Raw genomic sequence first — 23,622 nt, forward strand, 5'->3', positions numbered from 1 at the left:
ATTTCGTGTACCTAAGTATCTACTTATAATTAAATACAAAATATATTAACTAAACTTAATAACAATATTTCTACTTAACACAGTAACTTAAATACACCTTACTTATTTTCAGAAGTAAATAAAAAATACGAATACGAAAAAACTTATGATTTACGAAAAAAATATATCTAGTATACCTAATCAAAATAAACTCTTGTCTTGTGAAAATAGCAACTCATTGCGAAAAGAGACATATTTTACCATGTATTTTACAGTAAAATTAAATATCTAGAAAATCAGAATAAACTCTTATTTTGTGAAAATAGTGACTTATTACAATACTAACTTATGTTTTACCAATGTATTATTTTACAATAAAATAAAATATGTATCTATAAATCCATGAAAATAGTGACTCACTTTTGTAACATCCTTAGGATAGCCAATATTAATTTTTAGGGATCCGTACCCTAAAGGGAAAAACGGAACCCTTATAGGATCACTTTGTTGTCAGTCTATCTGTCCGTCCGTCGTGTCTGTCAAGAAACCTTTTTAAAGTTTTATAGCACAAGTACGTAAGTAAGGAATAAATCTGAAAACCACGAATTTGTAGTTACATCATTAAAAAAAAAATTAAAATGTGTTTCAATTTTCAAAGTAAGATAACTATACCAAGTGGGGTATCACATGAAAGAGCTTTACCTGTACATTCTAAAACAGATTTTTCTTTATTTTTATGCAAAATAGTTTTTAATTTATCGTGCAAAATGTTGGAAAAAATACCCAAGTACGGAACCCTCAGTGCGTGAGTCTGACTCGCACTTGACCGGTTTTTTAGGAGATTACGCTAGAAAGAGCAATTTCCGCCGGTTTTCTTTTTAATAAAGACTATTTATTGGTCAGTTTCATGAATTGAAGTCAGTTCATTGGTCAGTTTCTCAAGTTGCTCAACAAATTGGTCAGGTTTCAACGGTAACAGTCAGCACATTTTTTAGTCACTTTTTAATTTACTGTCAGCTTATTGGCCTTCTTATAGCCACTGAGCAATGAGCAGCTATGAAAAGGATGAGACACTATTTTCTTAAATCAAATTCTTATCTAATTAACTTTAACCTAAATATTATTAAGGCCCATCACTTAAATAACTAGTTAATGCTACATGGAACTGTGCATAAGATTTATATGTGATTTTAAGTCTAGTTGACTAGACAGCACCGTTTTACATAACCTACAAGAATATATACCACCATGGAAAGTTTTCATATGTTTTTTCAACCTTAAGTCTGAATAGAATGATTGTTTGCATACAGGACAAACATGTGGTTTCATACCTATATGCTTTCTGACATGGATGACTAAACTTTTACGGCATTTGAAATTTTGACCACAAAAAGCACAGGTTTCTTTAGAAAACAAACTGTGAAGCTTTTTATGACTTAACAGATTGGTTTCGGTGTAAAACTGTTTATCACACATATCACAACTGTACGGTTTTATTTGAAGATGCATCTTATTCACATGAAGGGAAAGCTCATTTTCGTTCGAGCACGCCTTTTCACAGAAACTACATGTTTGAACATGACTATTCTTGTACGCCTTGAATTTCACAGCATGTTTTTGCATGTGAACGTCGTAATGTTTTTGGGAAATGAATAATTTTTCGCAGAGTTGACACTCTTTTATTCTGTGACTGTTGTGGTGCGATTTCATTTTCTTCACACTGATAAAAGTCCTACCGCAAATCTTGCAAGTGATGAAATCTTTCGATTTCAGTGCATGACTCGTTTTTTTATGTTCAAATAGATAGAATTTCGATTTAAAGTAATTCAGGCAAATATTGCATTGGACTTTTCTTTGGACGTGTTTCAAAATGTGTTTTTTAAGGAAATAGTCTGAAATGAAATGTTTATTGCAAAACGGACATGTATATCTATATTTGGGCGTATGCTTTGGTCTTTCAAATTTCTTTCTAAACGTTAAGAATTCGCTGCAGACATCTCTAAATATGGTGTCTTCACAATCGTCTTGATAGCCATTGAATAACTTCTTTTTAGCATATGTCTTCGTTATATTTTTAGCTGGGTTGTGTAAAGGCAAATCATCATATTCGATAGACTCACTTTCAGAACTTTCAGATTCAGATATTCTAAATTCGTCTTCTAATATTTCAACTTTTAATTCATCATCGTCATCTTTTGGTGATGATTCATTAATTTCTTCTAATTCAAACATTGGTAGAATAGTATCCTTTGATATTTCTACCATAAGATTCTCATCAGTAGTACCTATACTAACAAGTCTGTCTAGCATGCTGCTAACACAAGAGTGTAACCGACTATGAACATAGTGTATTTTCACAATGAAAATATAGCAAGATATAGCGTGGTTATAACATTTATCGCATATTTTTGTTCCTGTGTACGTGTCAAAGTTGATCTGCAACAAAACAAAATGGCGGTCAAAAAAATAAATATTGAAAAAAGCGGCAAATTGTTGGTATATAGAATATAAAATTACATACATATATATCAATGTTAAGTATATTTTGGATGAGATATGCACATTTGATTATAATATTATTTTTAACATCAATATGTAAAAAACCGTCTAATCTACATAATTACTATAAAAGTTTTCGTACATGATATATTAAACAAATAAGTATGATTTACAACAGTAAATTCAAATCCATATGCACTAGGGATTCGCAAAATGTTTCGATAACTGCTTTAAAATCAGTTTTGTTATAACTATTTGATACTTTTGAAACTTTTCCAAATCTCTTTCAATACTGTTATACTTATCAATAAGCTGTGAATCTATTATAGGTTTATTTTACTAGTCACTTTCAAATAAATTCTTAGCAAATCCCTAGTCACATCTTTTATTGCAAAAATATAAGCTTACATTATGAAACAATCTTATTGATAAGATTTAGTAGCGTTCCGTTTAAAAGCTTTTCTGGTGCGCCTATTCGTACAATCTTTAGAACCACTCGCTCCTAAATTAAATGTAAAGGATGGGAAAATAGATAGATTGGTTTCCTTGGAAGTATTTTCGTTAACTGGTTTTCGTGTGCTTGAAAAAACTGTGGTGGAATTCGCTGGTAGAATATTATCACAAACTACATCCATATCTTCAATATTTGAGTCCATAGCGTGTTGTTCTGTAATATCTATGCTGTTATTATTGTCTATGGAATGCTTTAAGTCCTTTTCTTCAAAATGTATTGTTTCAAAATCCATTTTTGAATCCTCGCTTACTTCTTTAATATCTGGTAAACACATTCTATTTTCTTTATTAATAAACTTTATTTCTACCTTTTCTTTCATAATAACTTGTGGATTGACATTTATAGTATCTTTTGCATTGAGTGGAAAAATATCGTTTTCTTTACTGTAAGAAAGGATTTCTTTTCCGTCTTTGGTATTAGCTTTTGGTGAATTATTATTTAAATCTTTTTCATCTTTTTGCGTAGTTATGTCTTTTTCTGTATTATTCTCAAGCAATTCCAACTTTTCATTGGCAGTTTTCCTATCCACTTGATCAGTAGTTTCATTTGTGATCTTTGTTTCAGGATGAACAATGTCATTATTTTTGGAAATTATAAGATTTCTTGAATCAGTATTGAAAGAATTCCAATAAACAAAATTAGATTTTTCATTTTCTGAAGTATTTTCTTTATCACAACAAATGCATCTAAATCTATTTTTAGAATTAGTACTTAAGCAAATACTACATTGCCATATATTTTTTTCTTTAACATTTATAGAAACCTTTTTGATTTCTTTTTCATTTACAGTTTCATGTACATTTTGAACTATAAAATCCGTAGTATCATCAGTACATATTTTGTCCTTACAACCGACATATTTGTTGCAATAATCACACTTACCTGTTTTTTCAAATATCCAACAAAATTTACAGACATCTTTTATAGCTTCAATAGATTTTTCAACAGTTGAAATTGCTGATTTATTTTTAAGGCAATTCTCACAATTTGGAGTTTTAAACATCCAACATGTTTTACAAGGTATTTCTTCTTTTGATCCAGGATTAACTATACTCTGTTTCTCTTCTACACACATTTTTTTTGATGGATTGCCATTATTAAAATCATCAAATACATTTTCAGCAAAAGAACACTCTAGAACTTTTAGATTGTTTGAATCTTTAACAGAAAAAAATAAGAAAGGTTTCGGGAAAGTGAATGTTATGGAACTTGTGAATTCAAAGTTAGTTTTCTGTACCAAAACAGGAGCAGCATAGACAAATTTTTTGTTAATTTCTTGAGAAACTAAATCCTTTTCTTCATGATTCAACTTTCTCTTTTTCAGTTGTAAAGTTTTAGCCTGGTGTGGGACCAGCAGTTCATCATACTTGTGTTGGTTCGGCTAGAACACCCAACATATTCAGTCTTTAACACCAATAAGATACAAAAACTATTGTAAGCATTTATGTATTACTTACTGCAGACTTAAAAATGAGAACATGTACAATTTACAATGAGTTGATGATACAGCAAACAATAAAAACAATTTCAGCCTAATAAATAATGGATATAGGCCACCTTTAGCTTTCTCTCCTGCTATTAAAGTTAGTATATCTATGTAAAAGAACGATCAGAGCTAACATATCAACTTATAGGTCAAACTGCTGTGTAGAAACTTAAAATTTTGCATATTTATAAATTTCTTTCTATAATGTAGACTCACACTAAGAAAGGGGTTCCAGAAATTTCATATGAGCAAATCTGGCGCAGTTCAGTTAATAATAACAAAAATATACTCACTCCCGGAATCGCAGCAGTCAAAATATTCTCAATGCTTTTATCGCCAGTTAATCCAGTATATCCTCCGTGAAGATGAACAACATCATTCAAACTCGTTAAACGAGAACTCTTATCAAAGCAAACAGTACACAACGAATCAACCTTCCGTTCAACCAAACATTTGAACAACGATTTGAATTTATGCTTCTCGTTATGCTGCAAATGTTCTGCAAGCGTTTTATTAGTAGAGCCACATTCGTTGCATTTGAAATCATCAATTTTTATCTCTGCAGAATTTTCTTCAATGTACTGGTGAGTTTCTTTAATGTGTCTCCGTAAGTGGGAACATTTGACAAATGATTTGCCACACAATCTGCAATTAAACCACATGCTTTTTGGATGGGATGTCTCGTGATTCACCAATGACTCTACGTTGGGTAGGACTTGCCAACACTTTTTGCATTCGAGTTCACTTATTTTGTTGTTACTTTGCTCAGTGGTAAAATGATTCGTTACATTAACAATATTGATAACGGGTTCAGCATAACCCATAACGTCTTCATGCTCTGCATGGATAACATTATGATTTGGATGTAGTTTCCGTTTGCCTCTCCTTTTGACTGGTTCTATAGGATCTAGCTTTTCGAACTTTTCATATACATCATCAAGACAGTTACGTAGAGCTCTCTCGGCCCTTTCACATTGCTGAGTGAATAAATAGCAGCTGATTGCTCGGTTCACACATTCATTGCATATTTTATTTGGAAAGTTTGGATCTTCCGTTACCTGGAATAAGTTGAACATAAGTAAACTGAAGTAGCTAAATCCATTATGTATATAATCTCTAAACTTTAGTAAATTGGCAGATCTTAATCTAGTGCTATCCTTTATGTAATCCTGCGAGCATTATGTAAAAATCAATGTATTTGTAACATTATTTATACAATTGGGTAGTGACTTGTAACTTTGTAAAGTTATTGTTGGAACTTGCGTGAATATTACTGGCATAGCAACATTCATGCAAGTGCCAACCACACAATATGTGGCTTACATATCTGCATTGCAAACATTAGTCAATTTTTTTTTAAATATACTAGTTTTTCATAGTTTTCAAGTGAGCTGAGTAGTTTTCTTTAGTAACTGACTGATTACCTATTTTACAATCTTATTAAAGCAAAAGGTTATTTGACTAATTTTTGTAAATTGTTGGAAATTGTTTTGAATTATTCTTTATTACAAAATAAGCACACTACATTGATCTTTTTCAGAAGATCTACTGTATTAAGAATAAAAATCAATGATAAAGTTAAATTTTTCAAGACTGCACAAAAAACTACATTCCTGTAAAGCAGAATTTACATTATGAAATTAGTTTCAATATCAATTGCACATGTAAACGTCTAATTTATTAAATTGTAATTAATCATGCATTACAAAATTAATCGTTTACATGTGCAATTGATAATTGCACTAAAACTGGGAATACTAACAAGTTCTACTTGTGATTTCGTAGCAAACACCTCTTTAATGGTTATACTTCACTACAGCCACGGTGTACCAAGTGGTTTTTTAAATGAGAAGCCCGGCTTCTATTTTCGGCACAGACAATTGGAGATATTTCATAATTTCTAAATTGTCTCTGGTCTGGTGGGAAACTTCTGCCATGGCTTGTTACTACTGAATTGAAACCATAACCCGAGTTAGCCCACTTCCTTATTAGGCTGCATCATTGCTCACCACCAGGTGAGATTGCAATCAAAGGTTAAATTTTAAGGGAATGAATTAAATAAACCTACCCAATGTAAAATGACTGAGAATTAAAAATTACCTTATAAGGATGAAAGCTTGCAACTATATCCCGTATAGTAACCTCATGTAGGCCGCCGCTTACCGCCAACGTTAGCACCTCATCGAACTCAGACAATTTATTTGTGACGTTCAAGCAGTATCTACAAACTCTTAACCTCAGAGTCCCTTGCAGAAGATACTTCACAGCATTTAGAGTGGTTAGAGGCACTTCTAAATCGTCTTGCTTAGTTTCTTGGCCGCCAACTGGATGGGTATTTTTCGCTAGTCTACTGTAAGTTTTTAACTCTTTACTACTCTTAGCGGATTTATGGTTCATCTTCTCGGTCACAATTAACGATATGGGAACTCGGATACAAGTTATTTTGAATAAAATTTATTAATAAATCTTACATTTGATTATTAAAAATAGCGGAATTCTAAACTTTAGTGACAACTTCAAAGTCTTCAACTTCAAAGGCTTTGATAATTTTTTTTTTTCTCTCTCGTCTGGCTTTGACAAAGATTAGCCAATGTCAAGTTTGTAGTTATTTGTAACAAGTTAGTTAAACTAGGTATACAAGTATGGACCCCGTCTGTACCGACGCTCGCTGACATACCCACGGCACCCCCTTAGAGCGCTTTCCAGTCAGTTTTAACAAAAAAACACTCCAAAAAGGCAGAGCACGCACGCCAGCTAACACCAACACAGACGAATTCCCTGAGAAATGAGAATTTTGTTGAGATTTGAGATGTCACCGTCACAATAGCAAGCAGTCGCAGTGTTGCTAATTAAAAACCGTTTTTTACTATGACGCCTTCGAAAAACTTAGAAAAAGTTAAAAGTAAAAAACCAAGACAAAATAAATGATGAGGAAACGAGACGAACGAAAAGTTGTTCGTATTTATTGTGGCTGTTTGATATTAGCGAGTTTGATTAAGCTTTGTGAGATCTCACGTTAATTTATATATTAATCTACATATTAAACTTTTCTTCTTCTATGTACGTACGAGTATACTATTAACAGCAAAAGTACAAACTTATATCTGATGGAATAAAATTATAAAACCAAACTTTATTTCATTTTATTAGTGATGGAACTGATTTTTAGAAGAAAGTCAGTCTCATTCTGGGAGGTACAAGTTATTGTGGGGTTTATTTTTATTTTATGGGTACAAAAAACTAGCAAAGTTTTTAAAAGTCGCTAAATGGTTTTTATCGCTAAAAGTGACGAAAAGTCAAAGGCGCTAAGTTGGCAGAACTAAACAGGCGGCCATGTTAAAAAAATAGTAAAAAATAAAGAAATATAATTAATGCTGGCGCCAGATGCTCGTAAAGAACATACCTACATAGAGCAAGTATCGGCAAACACCAAATAGGGATGCAAACGATACATCGATGTTCCCAAAACCTTGTTAAAGAAGGTTTTTATATTAATTTATGTCTCACACTGGCCGTCTATTTTGTTCTAATTTTATTTAAATTTGGAATGTTACTCTAACATGTCTTCTAATAAAAATATGTTTTTCTCAAAGTATAATATTTATTTAATTGAATTTTTATCGATCCTAAAACGGACTCTAATATGGTAGCAGAGCGTAATATGGTAGCAGATCGAAAATAAATTCAAGAATTATTTTAGAGCAGAGATAAGCTATAATTTCTATTTTCTTTAAAAATTCTAACAAGATTTATCAAAATGTCGTCTTCATGGAATTCTTCCACGAGCTTCAAAATTGATATTGGTCGTTTAGAAGGAAAGGAAAATTGGACAACATGGCGCTGCAAGGTACTGTTAATGCTAAGAGGTACTGCTGGATGCTTAGATGCGATAAATGGCAATCTAAACAAACCAAAGGAACCAGATAGCACAGCATCAGCAGAAGACTTTGATTCTTATCAAAAAGCTCTGAGAACATACAATGAGATAAACAATACTGCAATGTTCATTTTAATGGCTAATATGTCAGATGCTACTCTACAAAAAGTGATGAGATTCACAAATGCTAAACAGGTTTGGGATGAATTACACACTCTGTTTGATGGCACATCTGAAGATAAAAGCTATACACTATGTTACAGTTTCTTCGGCTATCGTATAGATCCTTCTCATGACATGTCAATGCATATATCTAAATTGAAAAATATATGGCATGAATTGAAAGCAGAACTACAAAAATCTGAAAAAGATGTTCTTCGAGATAAAGGAAAATATGGCCTTCCAGAGATTTTACTCATCTGCAAGATCTTAGAAACTTTACCTGATGACAGCTATTTTCCATTTAAGTCTAGTTGGATGCTTATGTCTAAAAAGGATCGTAATATTGATAATTTGACAGCTCAAATTTGCGCTTATGAACGATCGCTTACAAGTAAAGAAGAAAATACTGAAGCACTAGTTGTACATAGTAAAATGAATAAAAAGAAGAAATGCGGTTATTGCGGCCTTACTGGACATAAAGTCAAAAGTTGTTATAAGTGGATATCGGATGGTAAACCTCCTAAGCCACAAAATCCATCAACAAGTAAAGCTAAAGATGCCAACTTTACACTTTCACTAATGCAGATTGAAACTAATGAAACAGTTAATGTAATTGAAAAAGATCATGAGAATTGGTATGTTGACAATGGTGCAACTAGCCATGTGTCTTGTTGCAACGACATATTTTCTACATTTCAATATTTTACTGATAACCAATCGGTTACAACTGCAAATGGCGCTAAAATACAAGCTATCGGTAAAGGTACAGTTGATCTAATAGCAGACGTTCATGAACAGCAAGAACATATAAGGCTTTGTGACGTATGGTATGTACCTGAAATAAAAAGAAATTTATTTTCTGTTCTTGCCGCACAAGACAAACTAGAGGACAGTGTCTTTATATCTGAAAGAGAATCATGTGTTTTGAAAGTTAAAGGAAAAATTAATTTAATTGGAAAACGTGTTAAAAATGGAGGTCTGTATAAGTTAAATATACAAGCAATTAAAAGACAAACTCCTGAATTTAACACTGTATCTAATGATAATATCCTACAACTGTATCACGAACGATTTTGTCACCAGAATAAAAGACATGTTAAACTTTTGTTAGAAAAGGAACTTGGTATCAAAGTAAAACTCGATTCTGAATTATGCACAGGATGTGTCTATGGCAAAACACACAGATGTAAATTTGGAACAAGAGAAAGAGCTAAAGTACCAGGAGAGATTATACATACTGATTTGTGTGGTCCGTTCCCAAATTCTTTCAGTAAATTTCGCTATTTTGTACTTTTTAAAGATGATTACAGCAAGTATCGTCAAATTTATTTTATCAAAAACAAGTTTGAAGTTAAAGATAAGCTTGTACAGATGATTAATGAAACAAAGACTGCTGGTCATGTAATAAAAACAATTCTCAGCGATAATGGTGGAGAATTTCATAACGAGGCTGTAGAAAATATTTTAAAGTCTCATGGTATTCAGCAAAGATTGATAATGCCATATACACCAGAGCAAAATGGGTGTTGTGAAAGAGACAACAGAACTTTAGTTGAGGCTGCTCGCACTATGATGCATGCTCATGAAGAACTTCCACTTGCTTGTTGGTCAGAGCTTGTCAACACTGCTGCTAATGTTTTGAACAGAACTGGACCGACTTCTATAGAAGGTAAATCGCCATTTGAGTTATGGTTTGGACAAAAACCATCCATTAAACATTTAAGGATAATTGGTAGTGAATGTTACGCTCACGTTCCAAAACAAAAGCGAACAAAACTCTCCAAGAAAGCCGATAAATGTATTCTCATTGGTTATGATGGTAATGATGGTTACAGATTACTGGGCTGTGATAATAACGGCAATGTTAAATTAATCAGATCAAGGGATGTAACATTTAATGAGTCGATTATTAGATCAATTGGATTAGATTCAGATGCAACTGAAGCAGATGAACAAAGTAAATCAACTGAGATTGAAATTCACTTCCCTAAGACTAATGAAAATCATCCAATGTTCGATGCAAGGGAGGATGTATTACAAGGTGATGCTGTTTCTAGTATGCCTCATACATTGAATGCTCCAGATTCAAGCTCACATGAAGTAATTCCCACTTCGTCGACTAATGGAAATGAAAACATAAGTCAAAATGAAGACGAGTCTAATGAATCATATGTTACTCCTGATTCCTCTGATTCTGATGATGAAGAAATTCCTGAAACAAGAACTCTTCGAGATAGATCTACACTAAGACCACCAGTGCGATTCGATGACTATTATATATCTACTGTTGTAAATGATTTAGGCGAACCTAAAACATATAAACAAGCTATAAATAGTTCTGAAAAAGCTGAATGGTTGAAAGCTATGGAAAGTGAGCTAAACTCTCTGAAAGAGAATAAAACTTGGGTACTTGTAGATAAACCAAAAGACAGAAAGCTTATTTCTTGTAAATGGATCTATAAAAAGAAGACCAATGCTGATGGAAGCCTCGACAAGTATAAAGCTAGACTTGTAGCAAGAGGTTATACTCAGGAGAAGGGAATTGATTATGATGAAACATTTAGCCCTGTTGCTAGAATGTCAACTATTAGGTCAATTTTAAGCATCGCTGCAAACGAAGGACTATCTCTCTTACAGTTTGATGTAACAACTGCCTTTTTGAATGGTTCATTAGAAGAAGATATCTATATGAAACAACCAGAAGGCTATAGTGATGGCACAAATAAAGTCTGTAAATTGAAGAGAAGTCTATATGGACTTAAACAGGCTCCCAGATGTTGGAACAAATGTATTGTCGACTATCTGAAAAATATTGGCTTTAAACAATGTGACACAGATCCATGTTTGTTTATAAGAAATCGACGAGGCAATAAAATTATTCTAGCGCTCTATGTTGATGATGGACTTGTTGCATCAACAAAACAGAAAGATTCTGAGAAGTTTATAGCTGAATTGAGAAGTAGGTTCAAGATAACCACTAAACCAGCTAATTACTTTCTTGGTTTAGAACTTTCTAGTGATAAAAATGGTGGAATTGTAGTTTCACAAAAGCATTATGCTCAAAAGCTACTAGAACGCTTTGGGATGAGTGACTGTAAAGCAGTCAATACTCCAATTATTAAAGAAGCTCAGACAGATTCTGAAAAGGAGAATGATGTTAAGTTTCCTTATAGAGAAGCTGTTGGTGCATTAGCATACTTGATGACAGCAAGCAGACCAGATATATCGTACGCTGTAAGTTTTGTATCCAGATCACTTGCTAATCCCACTACAGAAGATGTACAAAAGGTCAAGCGCATTTTTCGTTACATCAAAGGAACTATAGATTCTGGAATAGTTTATAAGAAAGACTACAAGTCTGGAATCTTAGAATGTTATAGTGACGCAGATCACGGTGGAGATCCAAGCACAGGACGCTCTACATCTGGAATTCTGTGTATGTATGCTGGAGGAGTAATTGCTTGGGCAAGTCGGAAGCAAACATCAGTAGCAATTTCGAGTACTGAAGCGGAGCTCGTAGCAGCTAGTGAAGCAGCTCGTGAAATCGTATGGCTTAAGAGACTATTTAATGAAGTTACCAAATTAAAAGAAATTCCCAAGCTGCAAATTGATAATGATGCAGCTATAAAAATTTCTCAAAATCCAGAGCTTCATCGACGTACGAAACATATTGCTTTAAGACATTTTTATGTCAGAGAATTAGTTTCAGAAAATGATCTTGAAGTCAAATATGTTCCTACAGAATATCAATGTGCAGATATTCTAACTAAGCCTATCCATAAGCCTAGACTTATGTTTATTTGTAAATTGATCGGCTTGGTGACATAAATTTCTCAAAAAGGGAGGATGTTAAAGAAGGTTTTTATATTAATTTATGTCTCACACTGGCCGTCTATTTTGTTCTAATTTTATTTAAATTTGGAATGTTACTCTAACATGTCTTCTAATAAAAATATGTTTTTCTCAAAGTATAATATTTATTTAATTGAATTTTTATCGATCCTAAAACGGACTCTAATAAACCTCGATGTATCGTTCATAAACATCGAAGTTAACATCGATGTTTTGTTAAACGATACATCGCCGATATATCGACCATAAAAGTGATAAACATCGACATCGTTCATGAGGACTGAGGTTCATTCAATTCATTCCGTCCGTGCCTCTGCCGACTAACGACACGTGTGCATGTGCTCTCGTTGCTTTGCGGTGTGTTTTAACCTTAAGTGTACAACAGCTGGTAGGTAAGTAAACTACTTTCATATTTTTTTTGTAAGTATAAAGATAATTATTGTATTTGTCACAAATAAGTTAGAATTACTGCGATTTGATTCGAACGATTGCTTGCTAGGTACCTACATTCCTTCCAACCAACTATTTTACTTTTGGCAGCTCGAGTTAGTAATGTCCTCATGCGTTTCCGATTCGATTTCTTATAACAATTGACTCATTTATGAGTCGCGGGCATCAGCTAGTATTTTAAAAACCACTAGAAAATGCCCGCGGCTTCGCCCGCGTGGATTTATGTTTTTTGAAATCCCGTGGGAACTCTTTGATTTTCCGGGATAAAAAGTAGCCTATGTGCTAATCCAGGATATTATCTATCTCCATTCCAAATTTCAGCCAAATCCATTCAGTAGTTATTGCAAGAAAGAGTAACAAACATACACACACACAAACACACACACACACACAAACACACACACACACACACACACACACACACACACACACACACACACACACACACACACATACAAACTTTCGCCTTTATAATATTAGTGTGATGAAGTGTGATATTCGCCTTTCTAATGGAACCGGTTTGGGGTACATCAGTTGGATGGTTTCAAAGTCTATAACAGACACAGGTATAAGAAACATTTTATGTTATTTAAAAATAATGTTATTTAGTAATATTTGTATTATTAAAAACAAGATCATGCCTGTGACTTCATCCGCGTGAATTAAGATTTTTTAAAATTCCCGTGGAATCTCTTCATTTTTCAGGATAAGAAGTACCCACTTAGCTTATGTCAGCCTTCCAAATTAAACCTATCTTTATACCAAAGGGCATTGTACGTAGTAGGCATACCCACAAGTTCGCCATTTTGAAAAAAAAAAAACCTCGTTTTGGAGGCCAATGATAAAACATATGTCAATCGATAGATGATTACAATCCAAAAATGTTCAGTGATAAAATGTTGTAAGTGATCTACTTTCTGGGATATTTGAGTTCAAAATTATGAATTCTTTTTTTTCTATTAGCAAGTAAGTAGTTATATCACGTACGATATTTCTTCACTGAATGCTTTTTGATTGTAATCACTTACTCCGGCGGTCGACACATGTTTTATCACTGGTCGCCAAAACAAGTTTTTTCAAAATCGCCAAAAAAAAATTTTTTTTTTAGAAAAGAATATTAGAAAATGTTCAACCCCTTTTCATAAAAATTGGTTGACAGGCCGTGAAAAACTAGAAGACAGACAGACAGACACAGATAGGCAGACATATACATAATATACACTTTCGCATTTATAAAATTAGTAGTAAAGTTTCAAATTCTAATCAAATTTTGTTTGATGTGCCTGTGCTCTCAATAATAAGATAGCAATTGGAGATTTTTTTAATTCTTATTTTTAATGCTGCAAAGTTGCACTTGCATGCGTCTCACACGTGTGCACACATGAGGGGCAATCTTGCAGTAAAAGTGACAGACATAACAATACAAAAAATATTGCTTACAAACTTTTTTTAATAAAGGTAGAGGTGGCATTTAAAATTAATTAATTTTACATAAACATTTAACAGATAGGTACATAAATACATACGTAATATAAAAACACACAGATAAATACTTTTCTTATTCACATAAATTACCTTTTCTAAAATTAATGTTTAAAATTTATTTTTGCTTATTTACAGAATACAATGCCACCCAATAAATTCAAGAGTAAAATTTGGAATTTTTTTAAGAAAATTGGTGAAAAAGAAGCTATGTGCAAGTTATGTAACAAGAAGCTAAAAACTTCAGGCAATACGACCAACCTTCGTGGTCATTTAGAGAATGTACATTCACAGCAATGGGAAGATTCTGAAATACCAAACAAAAAGGCAAGAAGAGTTAACATTACTGATTATATAGAAGTAAATGCCGCGACGCCTGGAACTAGTGATTCCAATATTGTCGAACTTTCTTCAGCATCACACAACTACGTGAACACTAATCCTTCGACCAGTTTGGGCAGCATTAAAGAAATAAATTCATCACAAAATTTAGTTGCTAGTACACCATCAAGCATAGATGTTCGTGTTTCCAAGGCAGTTTCACAGCCAAATGTGGATGACTTCATAAACAACATAAAAAGCATAACTTCACAGGATGGAACAAAATCTAAAAAGATAACTGAAGCTATAACGAATTTTATAATCATGGATAATAGACCATTTTCCGCTGTAGAAGGCAAAGGCTTTTTACAGCTAATGAAAGAAGTTTGCCCATTATACAAGGTACCAAGTCGAGAAACAATCAAATCTAGAATTGATGATAAATATGACGCTATGAGTAATCTTTTTAAAACATACATAAAGAATGCTGAAAATTATTGTATCACCTATGATATTTGGACCGAAACCATGCAAAACAAATCATTTGTAGGTCTTACAATACATTTTTTGGACAAATCTAAACTCCTCAGCGGAACCTTGGGTGTTTTTGAATTGACAGAAAGCCACACATCGTTGTATATAACCGAAAAACTTAAAGAAATTTTCGCCGAGTGGAATATTTCTATTGAGAAGGTTTCGGCAATTATAACGGATAGTGATAGTACTTTGATGAAAGTCAATCGTGACATGTTTGGAGAAAAAAAGATTATTCCTTGCTTCGCGCATAAGATCAACTTAGTAGTAACTAAGTCCATAGAAGATGCTAAAAATTGTAATATATTAATAAGTAAGGTTCGAGACATAGTAAAATTTATTAAAAGGAGCGTGAATGCAAGTGATGAGTTAAGGAAAAGGCAAATAGAGATGGGATTGAAAGAAGGCCAAATTAAAAAAATGGTTCTTGATGTACGCACGAGATGGAATTCGTGCTTTTACATGGTACAACGCTTCATGGAATTAGTGTCTATTGTAGGAGCAATACTTTTGACTCGACCGGAAGCACCCGCAATGATCTCAGGTACTGAAATAGATTGCGTAAAAGAAATGATAGAATTACTATGCCCATTTGAAAAATTAACAAGAGAAATTTCTGGAGACAGTTACGTAACGGTGAGCAAAGTTATTCCACTAGTTAGTTGCATTCGGGAAGTAGTAGAAAATATAACACCAAAAAATGAAATGATTCTAGAATTTAAAGAAGAAATAAAAAAACAACTAGTAAGAAGGTTTGATACTATAGAACATTCCGCAATTCTTGCCATCTCAACTGCTCTCGACCCCCGATTTAAATTAATGCATTTTAAAAACGCTGTAGCTAAAGGAAAAGTTATTAGTTACTTAAATAAATATGTGCGGGAATATAACAGCTCACCTACAGCTAGCAATGACGCATCTGATGAGTCCGATAAAGATGATGCAGAATTCGATATTTGGAAATATCATAAGCAATTGACCCATAAAAATATGAAAAACAAATCTGCTACAACTACAGAAACCATCAGTGAAACAGAAGTACAGATGTACCTCTCATCCCCTGTCACGCCTATCAAACGAGACGCTATTGAGATTTGGGATGACATGAAATCTCTATTTCCCAAGCTTGGGAAAATAGCTATGATTTATCTCCCCATCGTTGCCACGTCTGTGCCCAGTGAGCGTTTGTTTTCAGAGGCTGGGGCAACGATTACACAGGACAGAAATAGGCTTCTGGGGTCTAGATTATCCAAGCTTCTCTTTCTAAACTCAATTTCGAAATTATTACATTCAATCAAATAAGATTTATTTGTTATTACTTTATGCTATACTTTACTTTACTTTATTACTATATAAGATTTATTAATACTTTCAAACAAATAAGATTTATTTGTTTGAATGTATTTAAGAGTTTAACGTGGAGTTGTTTGAAACAGATTTCCAAACAGATAAAAAATTAAAGTGGAGATTGAACTAATTTAATCACATGAATTCTATAGAGCTCCGTCAATCATGATTAAACAAGTGTAAATTAATAATTTATAACACCCCCGACAAGTGAAGGTTATAGTAACAAGAAAAGTGCTGATAACTTTCAAACGGCTGAACCAATTTTCTTGGAGTATAGCTAAGAACACTCCCAATTAAGCCACCTTTCAAACAAAAAAAACTAAATTAAAATCGGTTCATTAGTTTAGGAGCTACGATGCCACAGACAGATACACAGATACACACGTCAAACTTATAACACCCCTCTTTTTGGGTCGGGGGTTAATTAGTTCAATCTTCACTTAATTGAATTTTATTTGAACAACTTAGTGCAAAAAAAGAAGTTTGGATAATCTATGTACATCTTACCTACTACAAGAAACAAAAAATATAATATAGGCGTAATGAGTACTCTTAAGAAATAATATGATGACTTTAATATTATGATTATTATGATAGTTCCAACTTCCATTTCATTTTTACATCCAAATAAATTTTATACCTAATTGCTAAAATGTGTTTTATTTTTAAGATAAATTTTGTTGTTTTGTGGTCTGGTTAATATTGGAAGTTAACTAAGGCATTGAATTAAAAATTGGTATTAACTTATCTCTTTTCTTTGTGTTTATTTAAATGTCTCTAACCACGTTTTAAGTCGTGTAATGCTAAGGCATAAGATAAATCTCAGAGCCTTAAGAGCGTTAACGCATGAGCCTGATTGGCAAGTTTAGGTATTTACCCGAGGTTCTTTGTTTGTTTCCGTGAACGGACGTACCGAGTTCAGTTTAGTTTATAACAAACCGTTTTGATCCTAGACGATTTTCAAACGGATTATTTTTTCAATATTTTTAAGTATGTGGTATTAGTTTGTCGTTTTTTTTTAAAACAGTGATGTTTTTTAAAACAGTGTATTGTCTTTATAGATTAAGTACGAGTGAATAAAACTTATAATTGTAGTCAGTACTTAATACTAATCTTACTAGAGTCAAGAAATTATACAAAATTCAACTTTCCTTATTCATATTTACGAAAATATGGTTCCCTTATCATGCACAGTATAAATAATTACACCTACTATATTAATTTTCACATATATATTTATAAAGGCTGGTAAAATAAATGTGAAATCCGTCGAAAATTTAAACAGTCTTAAATATTTAATTTGCAATATTATCAAAAATATAATGCAATGCTACTAATACTCATAAAGACATTGAGCAATTTTTCTTATTTATGGTCCTTTACAATCTTTTCAAATTTTATTGTTAGTACTAAATCGTACTTACCGTAAGCGCAAAACAATGGACAGTACAATGAAAGGGATTAACAGGTACAAAAATGCAGATGTTACACTTGAGTAGGTATATATCTATACTAATAAATAAAATTGGAGTGTCTGTCTGTAATTTCAAAATAACTAAAGCATATTATGGTCATATGGTTATTTGAACGATACTATAACTGAATCACACGTTTTTAAAAATTTTGTCTGTCTGTCTGTCTGGCTGTCTGTTTGAAAAGGCTAATCGTGGGAACGGCTGAACCGATTTTGACGGGATTTTCACAGACAAGTAGAGAATTGACCAGGGAGTAACATAGGCTACTTTTTAACCGACTTTCAAAAAGGGAGTTGTGTTTTTTTACCTATGTACACCGATATCTCCGAGATTTCTGAACCGATTTGCGTCATTTCTTTTTTAATCGATAGAAGAACTTTGCGACATTGTTTCATAAAAAATTTGGAGTCCAACTCCTCAATTCTGACGCTGCAGGGGATCTGACCAATCCACGCGGGCGAAGCTGCGGGCATCAGCTAGTCAAAAATAAGTGCACTGCTACGCGAGTCAGCTAGGGATACAAAAACAAAATAAGATAAAGTTCAAAACTGAAAGTACAAAAACCCACCAACTACTTTTAAAGACTTCACCGCAGATGATTGATTTATATTTGAATATGTATAAATCATTATATACATGTATTCGAAATTTTCATAGTAACTGCTATGATTTGATATCGAACTCGATCCATCTATTTCAAGTTTATTTTTTCTTGATATACATTTCTTTTTCATGTCATGTGTAGGTAATACCAATTTCGATATACTTTTTGGGTTTTGTAGGTTATATCTCTTACATTCGTTTTGATTATGATAAGTTCTTTTATGACATATCGGAAAATTTTATGACATATGACAATATAGCCTCTAACATACGGAATGGTAAAGCTAAGCCAAAGAGAGATCTCATTTATCAAAATTTAATGTGCAGTTTGGCAGTAATAAGTGAATTGATGAGTCGATAAACAAACAAACACGCAACACAACACGTGACAGGTTGTGATGGCAATCAAGGTGGGGACGCCCCGTACACCCACACAATCCCTGGGCTAATCCGGTGCGGGATAGCGCGGGTGACGTGCGGGTGTGCAGAACGTCCCCCGCCTCATACCTCGATTGCCATCTCGACCTGTCACGTACTATACATAGCTGCCGAAAACTCAGTCCTCCCTTAGTTGGATAAAGAATTGTTTTATTCAAAAATAAAACCATCATAAAGATCCACGAGGGATGACCACGTGCAAATGATAGTAATTATCCTATTGTTTCAGGTATTATGCTAGAGTGTACAATGTATACAACCAAAATCTAAATACAAAATACCGTACTAATGCTGTAAAAGACAATAAACTAATGCTATTATGCAAATACAAAAAAAGAAATCATAATGGAATACAAGAAACCGAGCTAATGCCATAAAAGTACGATGAATCATCAAAATTTTATTTAGCGGCTAGGACAAATAGCAAGGGTATTTATTGGCATATAGCATTGTCAGCCGGTAATAACTGTAAAACTATAAGCCTTTAAGAATATTTAATTCTGAAAAGTTATAATTCTAGTCAATAACTAATTATACAAAATTCAACTTTCTGTTTATTTAAAAAACATGGTTTTCCTTATCGCAAACAGTATAATGAAACCTTGATAATTGAGTTTTACAAATTTATAAAAGCTTTTGAAATAAATGTGAAACCCATGTAAAATTAAAACAGTTAAAAATTTAATTTTTAGAAATTATTAAAAATATAGATCAAAGCCACTGCTCTGGTAGGCATTAATCTATTCTATACCGAAATCGCGTTTTACAATCTTTTCAAATTTTGAAAATTAAATTGTTCCCTTTCAATGAAAGGGAACAATAGATACCAATGCAGCTATTTGCTCGAAGCAATACTTATTTATTAACTAGCTGATGCCCGCAGCTTCGCCCGCGTGGATTTAGGTTTCTAAAAATCCCGTGGGAACTTTTGATTTTCCAGGACAAAAGTAGCCTATCCGTAATAGCACGTCCCCGGGATGCAACGCATTTCTGTACCACGTAAAAACATCTAAACGGATGATCCTTTAACAATCCCGAGGGATCACCAGGATTTAGGAATGCAATTCCTTACAGGATCATATAAACACAATTTAAAAACATACAAAAAGTTTTTATCTATCTTTAAGAAAAAATAGCGAGTATTAAAAATATCTAGTATTGAGAAGTGATAGTCGCACTACAATTTCAGGTAAATCGTAAATAATCCGATAACAATTGCTAAGCAAACAAGCGTTACGTCCGTTCTCGGAGAGGCCTCGGCCGGTACTAATTTCCTAGTTCAATTTACTATTGCTCGTTGCACGGTTTTGTAGTGTGTTTCAAGATTATTTTTTGGAAAAAAATATTAATTAAATTTAGATTTTTTTTTCTGTATATATTGCCAATATGTTCTTCTTTAATGAGTACTTAGTTTTATTTATAAATGAAGATAAATAACCCACCTAAATGACAGTTTTATGTGTCTGTAGTTTTATGAAATTATGACTTTTTTGTTTGAACTTTTATAATGTAAAAAATGCCAAACGAAAGATTTGGTTCTGTCATCTTATTAGTTCAGGACCTTTTCTTTGGTAAATATATTTCTTTGTGAGAATCGACCAAGTAACTTTTGATGTAGTGAACGTCAAAGATGACACGAAATCCAAAATTCAGTAATAGTCTTTTGGTATTTTAGGCAATAAAAGATAAACTATGAATAAATTGCAAAATGTTGTCTGTCAATTTAATAAAACAGGAAATATTCTACAAAGTAGTATATAAATGTTTTACATAAATGCAGTGTTTAATAAAATATAGGGGGGCAAAATAGCTTAAAAATAGCTCATACCGGTTCAACAGTCTTAAAAGCTCAACGGTAAAGGAGTGGACTGCAAACCGAATGGTCGCCGGGTATATCCGTTGCACTACTGTGTACCCACTCCTAGCACAACCTTTTCCCTTGGTTGGAGGGGAAAAGGGAATATTAGTCAATTAACATGGCTAATATTCTTTATTAAAAAAAAAAAAACTAAAAATTGGAAAAACATCGATGTATCGTTGTTATCAACGATGTTTTTTTAACATCGATGTTTGTCGTGGGAGCATCGAAGTTTCCCGACATCGATGTTTTTAAGAGCGATGTTGCATCCCTAACACCAAAGTAAGTTGCCTAGCGATAGTCCAATATCCATCGATTATTTTTTGGTACAAGGACCACACAAGTTCCTATTATAAAAAACAATCGATACTATCGATAGTCTATCGATATTGGACTATCGTTAGGCAACTTTACACCACAGCGGATGGCTTGCCTGCCAATCGGAACCCTCGAAGACTCGAAGGCGTTGACAACCATACACAAATAGCCATCCACATGCTTGTTGTTTGCTGTTTGTCACAAGCGTCTGGTGCCGGCATTATACGTAATGAAGAAGAAAACACGAAAGAGGTTGCTCGGTTTCGTTTTGTCAAAAATCAAAATGTCAAAAGGTGCGATTTGACATTATTGTTTGACATTTGCGATTTGTTTTGACTTTTGCCAACTAGACAAAGTACTGTCAATGGCAAAATAATGCTATTTATTTACTGTTTACATCGGTATTTCCATAATATTTTGATGATAAACGTTTGCCTTTGATATGTGGACTTAATTTCGTGTGTTAAAAATGTCGTGGCTTAATCTGAACCAGAGTTTAAGCAGCCTGAAAGGGCAGATTACGAATTTTGCTACGGAAGTGTTATCTGAAGGATCTGCGCAGGATACCGAAGCAGAATCTTCTAGAACTGAATCTTCAGTTAAGGAACTTGAAGAAAAATGCAGAAACCAAGAACTTGAGGTGAGTTTTCTATGTAAAATCTTGCTGTAAAGTAAACATGTATTTGGGTTTGACAGCTGACTTGAAGGTTATGTTTTTCTCATTATTCAATCAATTTTATAACATCGGCTGATTCTATAACTACCAATTGCCACTTCAGTATACCGTAATAGCTATTTTATTGTGGCTAGAAGTCTTCAATACTGTCCATTCTGATTTATGAGTTCATACCTACTCAATATACATATGTTTTGATACTCATCAAAATCATCATATTTATTTCTCAATTTTCTAATGTAAACAGGTAGATAATTCAATTCAATTTAAAATATTCTAAGGTATGGGTATGGGTTCCAACAGATTCAGTATTAGATTAGAGTTGATACTCTAGATTAGTTATATTTTTTAATGCAGAAATACTTGTGATAAGATAAATACTGAATCTAAGAAAAACAATATATTAATTAGTACTTCAATTCAGTTCAGTAAATTACTTTTCAAAAAATCTCTGCTACCTCTGCTATAAATTCATCTCTACTATAATTATAAGGTGGTTATTCTTATAGTTAGTTGTTCATTAACCCTGACCCAAAAAGAGGGGTGTTATAAGTTTGATGTGTGTATCTGTCTGTGGCATCGTAGCTCCTAACTAATGAACCGATTTTAATTTAGTTTTTTTTGTTTGAAACGTAGCTTGATCGAGAGTGTTCTTAGCTACAATCCAAGAAAATCAGTTCAGTCTGAAAGTTATCAGCTCTATTCTAGTTACTGTAATCTTCACTTGTTGGGGGTGATATAAATTTTTAATTTACACTTGTTTGTGTGTGATGCATCATACAGTAACTACTGAATATACTGTGATGAAACTTTTACAATTCACACTTCAATATTGCTCAGAATCACTATCCATATCTAAATATATAAAAGAAAAAGCTGAATGGCTGATCTATCAACGCACAGCTCAAACTACTGGACGGATCTGGCTGAAATTTGACATGCAGATAGCTATTACGACATAGACATCCTCTAAGGATTTTTGAAAATTCAAACCCTAAGGGTCTAAAATTCAAACCCTAAGGGTCTAACAGAGGTCTAAAATTAGGGTAGTACATGTGTCTGAAATCACAGGCATAAGCTAATTAAATATTTTGAAAGTGCATTTATTTGCTGGTTTATTTTTAATCATGGAGCAACAGATCAAAGTGATTTTTTGAATGGATGTAGTTAAAGAACTAGAGAGTGACATAGTTTTTATCTTACAAAGTAAAGAATTCCCACAGTATGTTTAAAAACCTAAATCTACGCAAACAAAGTCACTGGCATCAGCGAATACTTACTGTTAATGGATCAACATAATTTTTTTGCATAGCTATAGTTTAAAACATGGAAAGTGACATCTACTTTTTGTCCCGGAAATCAAAGACTTCCCACAGGATTTTTAAAACCTTAACCAACACGGATGAAGTCCTGGGCATTCTCTAGTTTATCACTACCCTATTAAAAGTGTCTGTCGGTTTCTGGTCTGTTGCTTTGTCCTTCAATCACGTCGCAACAGAGCTACGGATCGATGGGGTTTTTTGCATCAGTATAGGTTATCTGGAATGTGATATCTACTTTTTGTCCCGGAAAATCAAAGAGTTCCCATGGGATTTTTAAAACCTAAACCCACATGGATGAAGTTGTGGGAATCCTCTAGTTTATCACTACCTATATTAAAAGTGTCTGTCGGTTTCTGGTTTGTTGCTTTGTCCTTCAATCACGTCGCAACAGAGCTACGGATCGATGTGATTTTTTGCATCTGTATA

The 23,622-nt window shown here is 33.1% G+C and overlaps 3 protein-coding genes across 6 annotated transcripts in view; 2 read left to right on the forward strand and 1 right to left on the reverse strand.

The window, feature by feature from the left end:
• Positions 1–877: 877 nt before the first annotated feature.
• LOC123878117 (zinc finger protein 26-like) lies at positions 878–6,998 on the reverse strand. Of its 2 annotated transcripts, XM_045925194.1 has the most exons (4): positions 6,579–6,998; positions 4,772–5,536; positions 2,887–4,373; positions 2,276–2,415 (listed from the first exon to the last, which is right to left on the reverse strand). In XM_045925194.1, the coding sequence occupies exons 1-3, from the start codon at positions 6,873–6,875 to the stop codon at positions 2,901–2,903; spliced, it is 2,535 nt and encodes an 844-aa protein (XP_045781150.1). In that variant the 5' UTR covers positions 6,876–6,998; the 3' UTR covers positions 2,276–2,415; positions 2,887–2,900. The 2 variants fall into 2 exon arrangements, with proteins under 2 accessions (XP_045781151.1, XP_045781150.1); XM_045925195.1 differs by lacking the exon at positions 2,887–4,373 and having other exon boundaries at positions 878–2,415.
• Positions 6,999–14,445: 7,447 nt separating this feature from the next.
• Positions 14,446–16,458, forward strand: LOC123877930 (E3 SUMO-protein ligase ZBED1-like). The gene has a single exon (XM_045924865.1). It carries the CDS (start codon positions 14,446–14,448, stop codon positions 16,456–16,458), a length of 2,013 nt encoding a protein of 670 aa, XP_045780821.1.
• A 5,067-nt stretch (positions 16,459–21,525) lies between these two features.
• Positions 21,526–23,622, forward strand: part of LOC123878111 (thyroid receptor-interacting protein 11-like) — a 79,759-nt gene continuing 77,662 nt past the window's right edge. For all 3 annotated transcript variants that reach the window (XR_006798752.1, XM_045925180.1, XM_045925182.1), the window contains exon 1: positions 21,526–21,838. Coding sequence is in view for 2 of the 3 variants with exons in the window: in XM_045925180.1 (XP_045781136.1) it covers positions 21,668–21,838 (171 nt within the window). In the remaining variant the exon portion in view is untranslated. The remainder of the gene's footprint in view (positions 21,839–23,622) is intronic.

The sequence above is a fragment of the Maniola jurtina genome, chromosome 25, assembly GCF_905333055.1.
Source record: "Maniola jurtina chromosome 25, ilManJurt1.1, whole genome shotgun sequence".
NCBI classification, from domain to species: Eukaryota; Metazoa; Arthropoda; class Insecta; order Lepidoptera; family Nymphalidae; genus Maniola; species Maniola jurtina.

Excerpts from the sequence above, each read along its gene's own strand:
- LOC123878117 (XM_045925194.1), bottom strand. The coding sequence starts at position 6,875 with ATGAACCATAAATCCGCTAAGAGTAGTAAAGAGTTAAAAACTTACAGT. Across the intron at positions 5,537-6,578 it reads CAAGCTTTCATCCTTATAAG|GTAACGGAAGATCCAAACTT; the intron begins GTAATTTTTAAT and ends AACTTATTCCAG. Across the intron at positions 4,374-4,771 it reads TGACTGCTGCGATTCCGGGA|CCGAACCAACACAAGTATGA; the intron begins GTGAGTATATTT and ends TGGGTGTTCTAG.
- LOC123877930 (XM_045924865.1), top strand. The coding sequence starts at position 14,446 with ATGCCACCCAATAAATTCAAGAGTAAAATTTGGAATTTTTTTAAGAAA.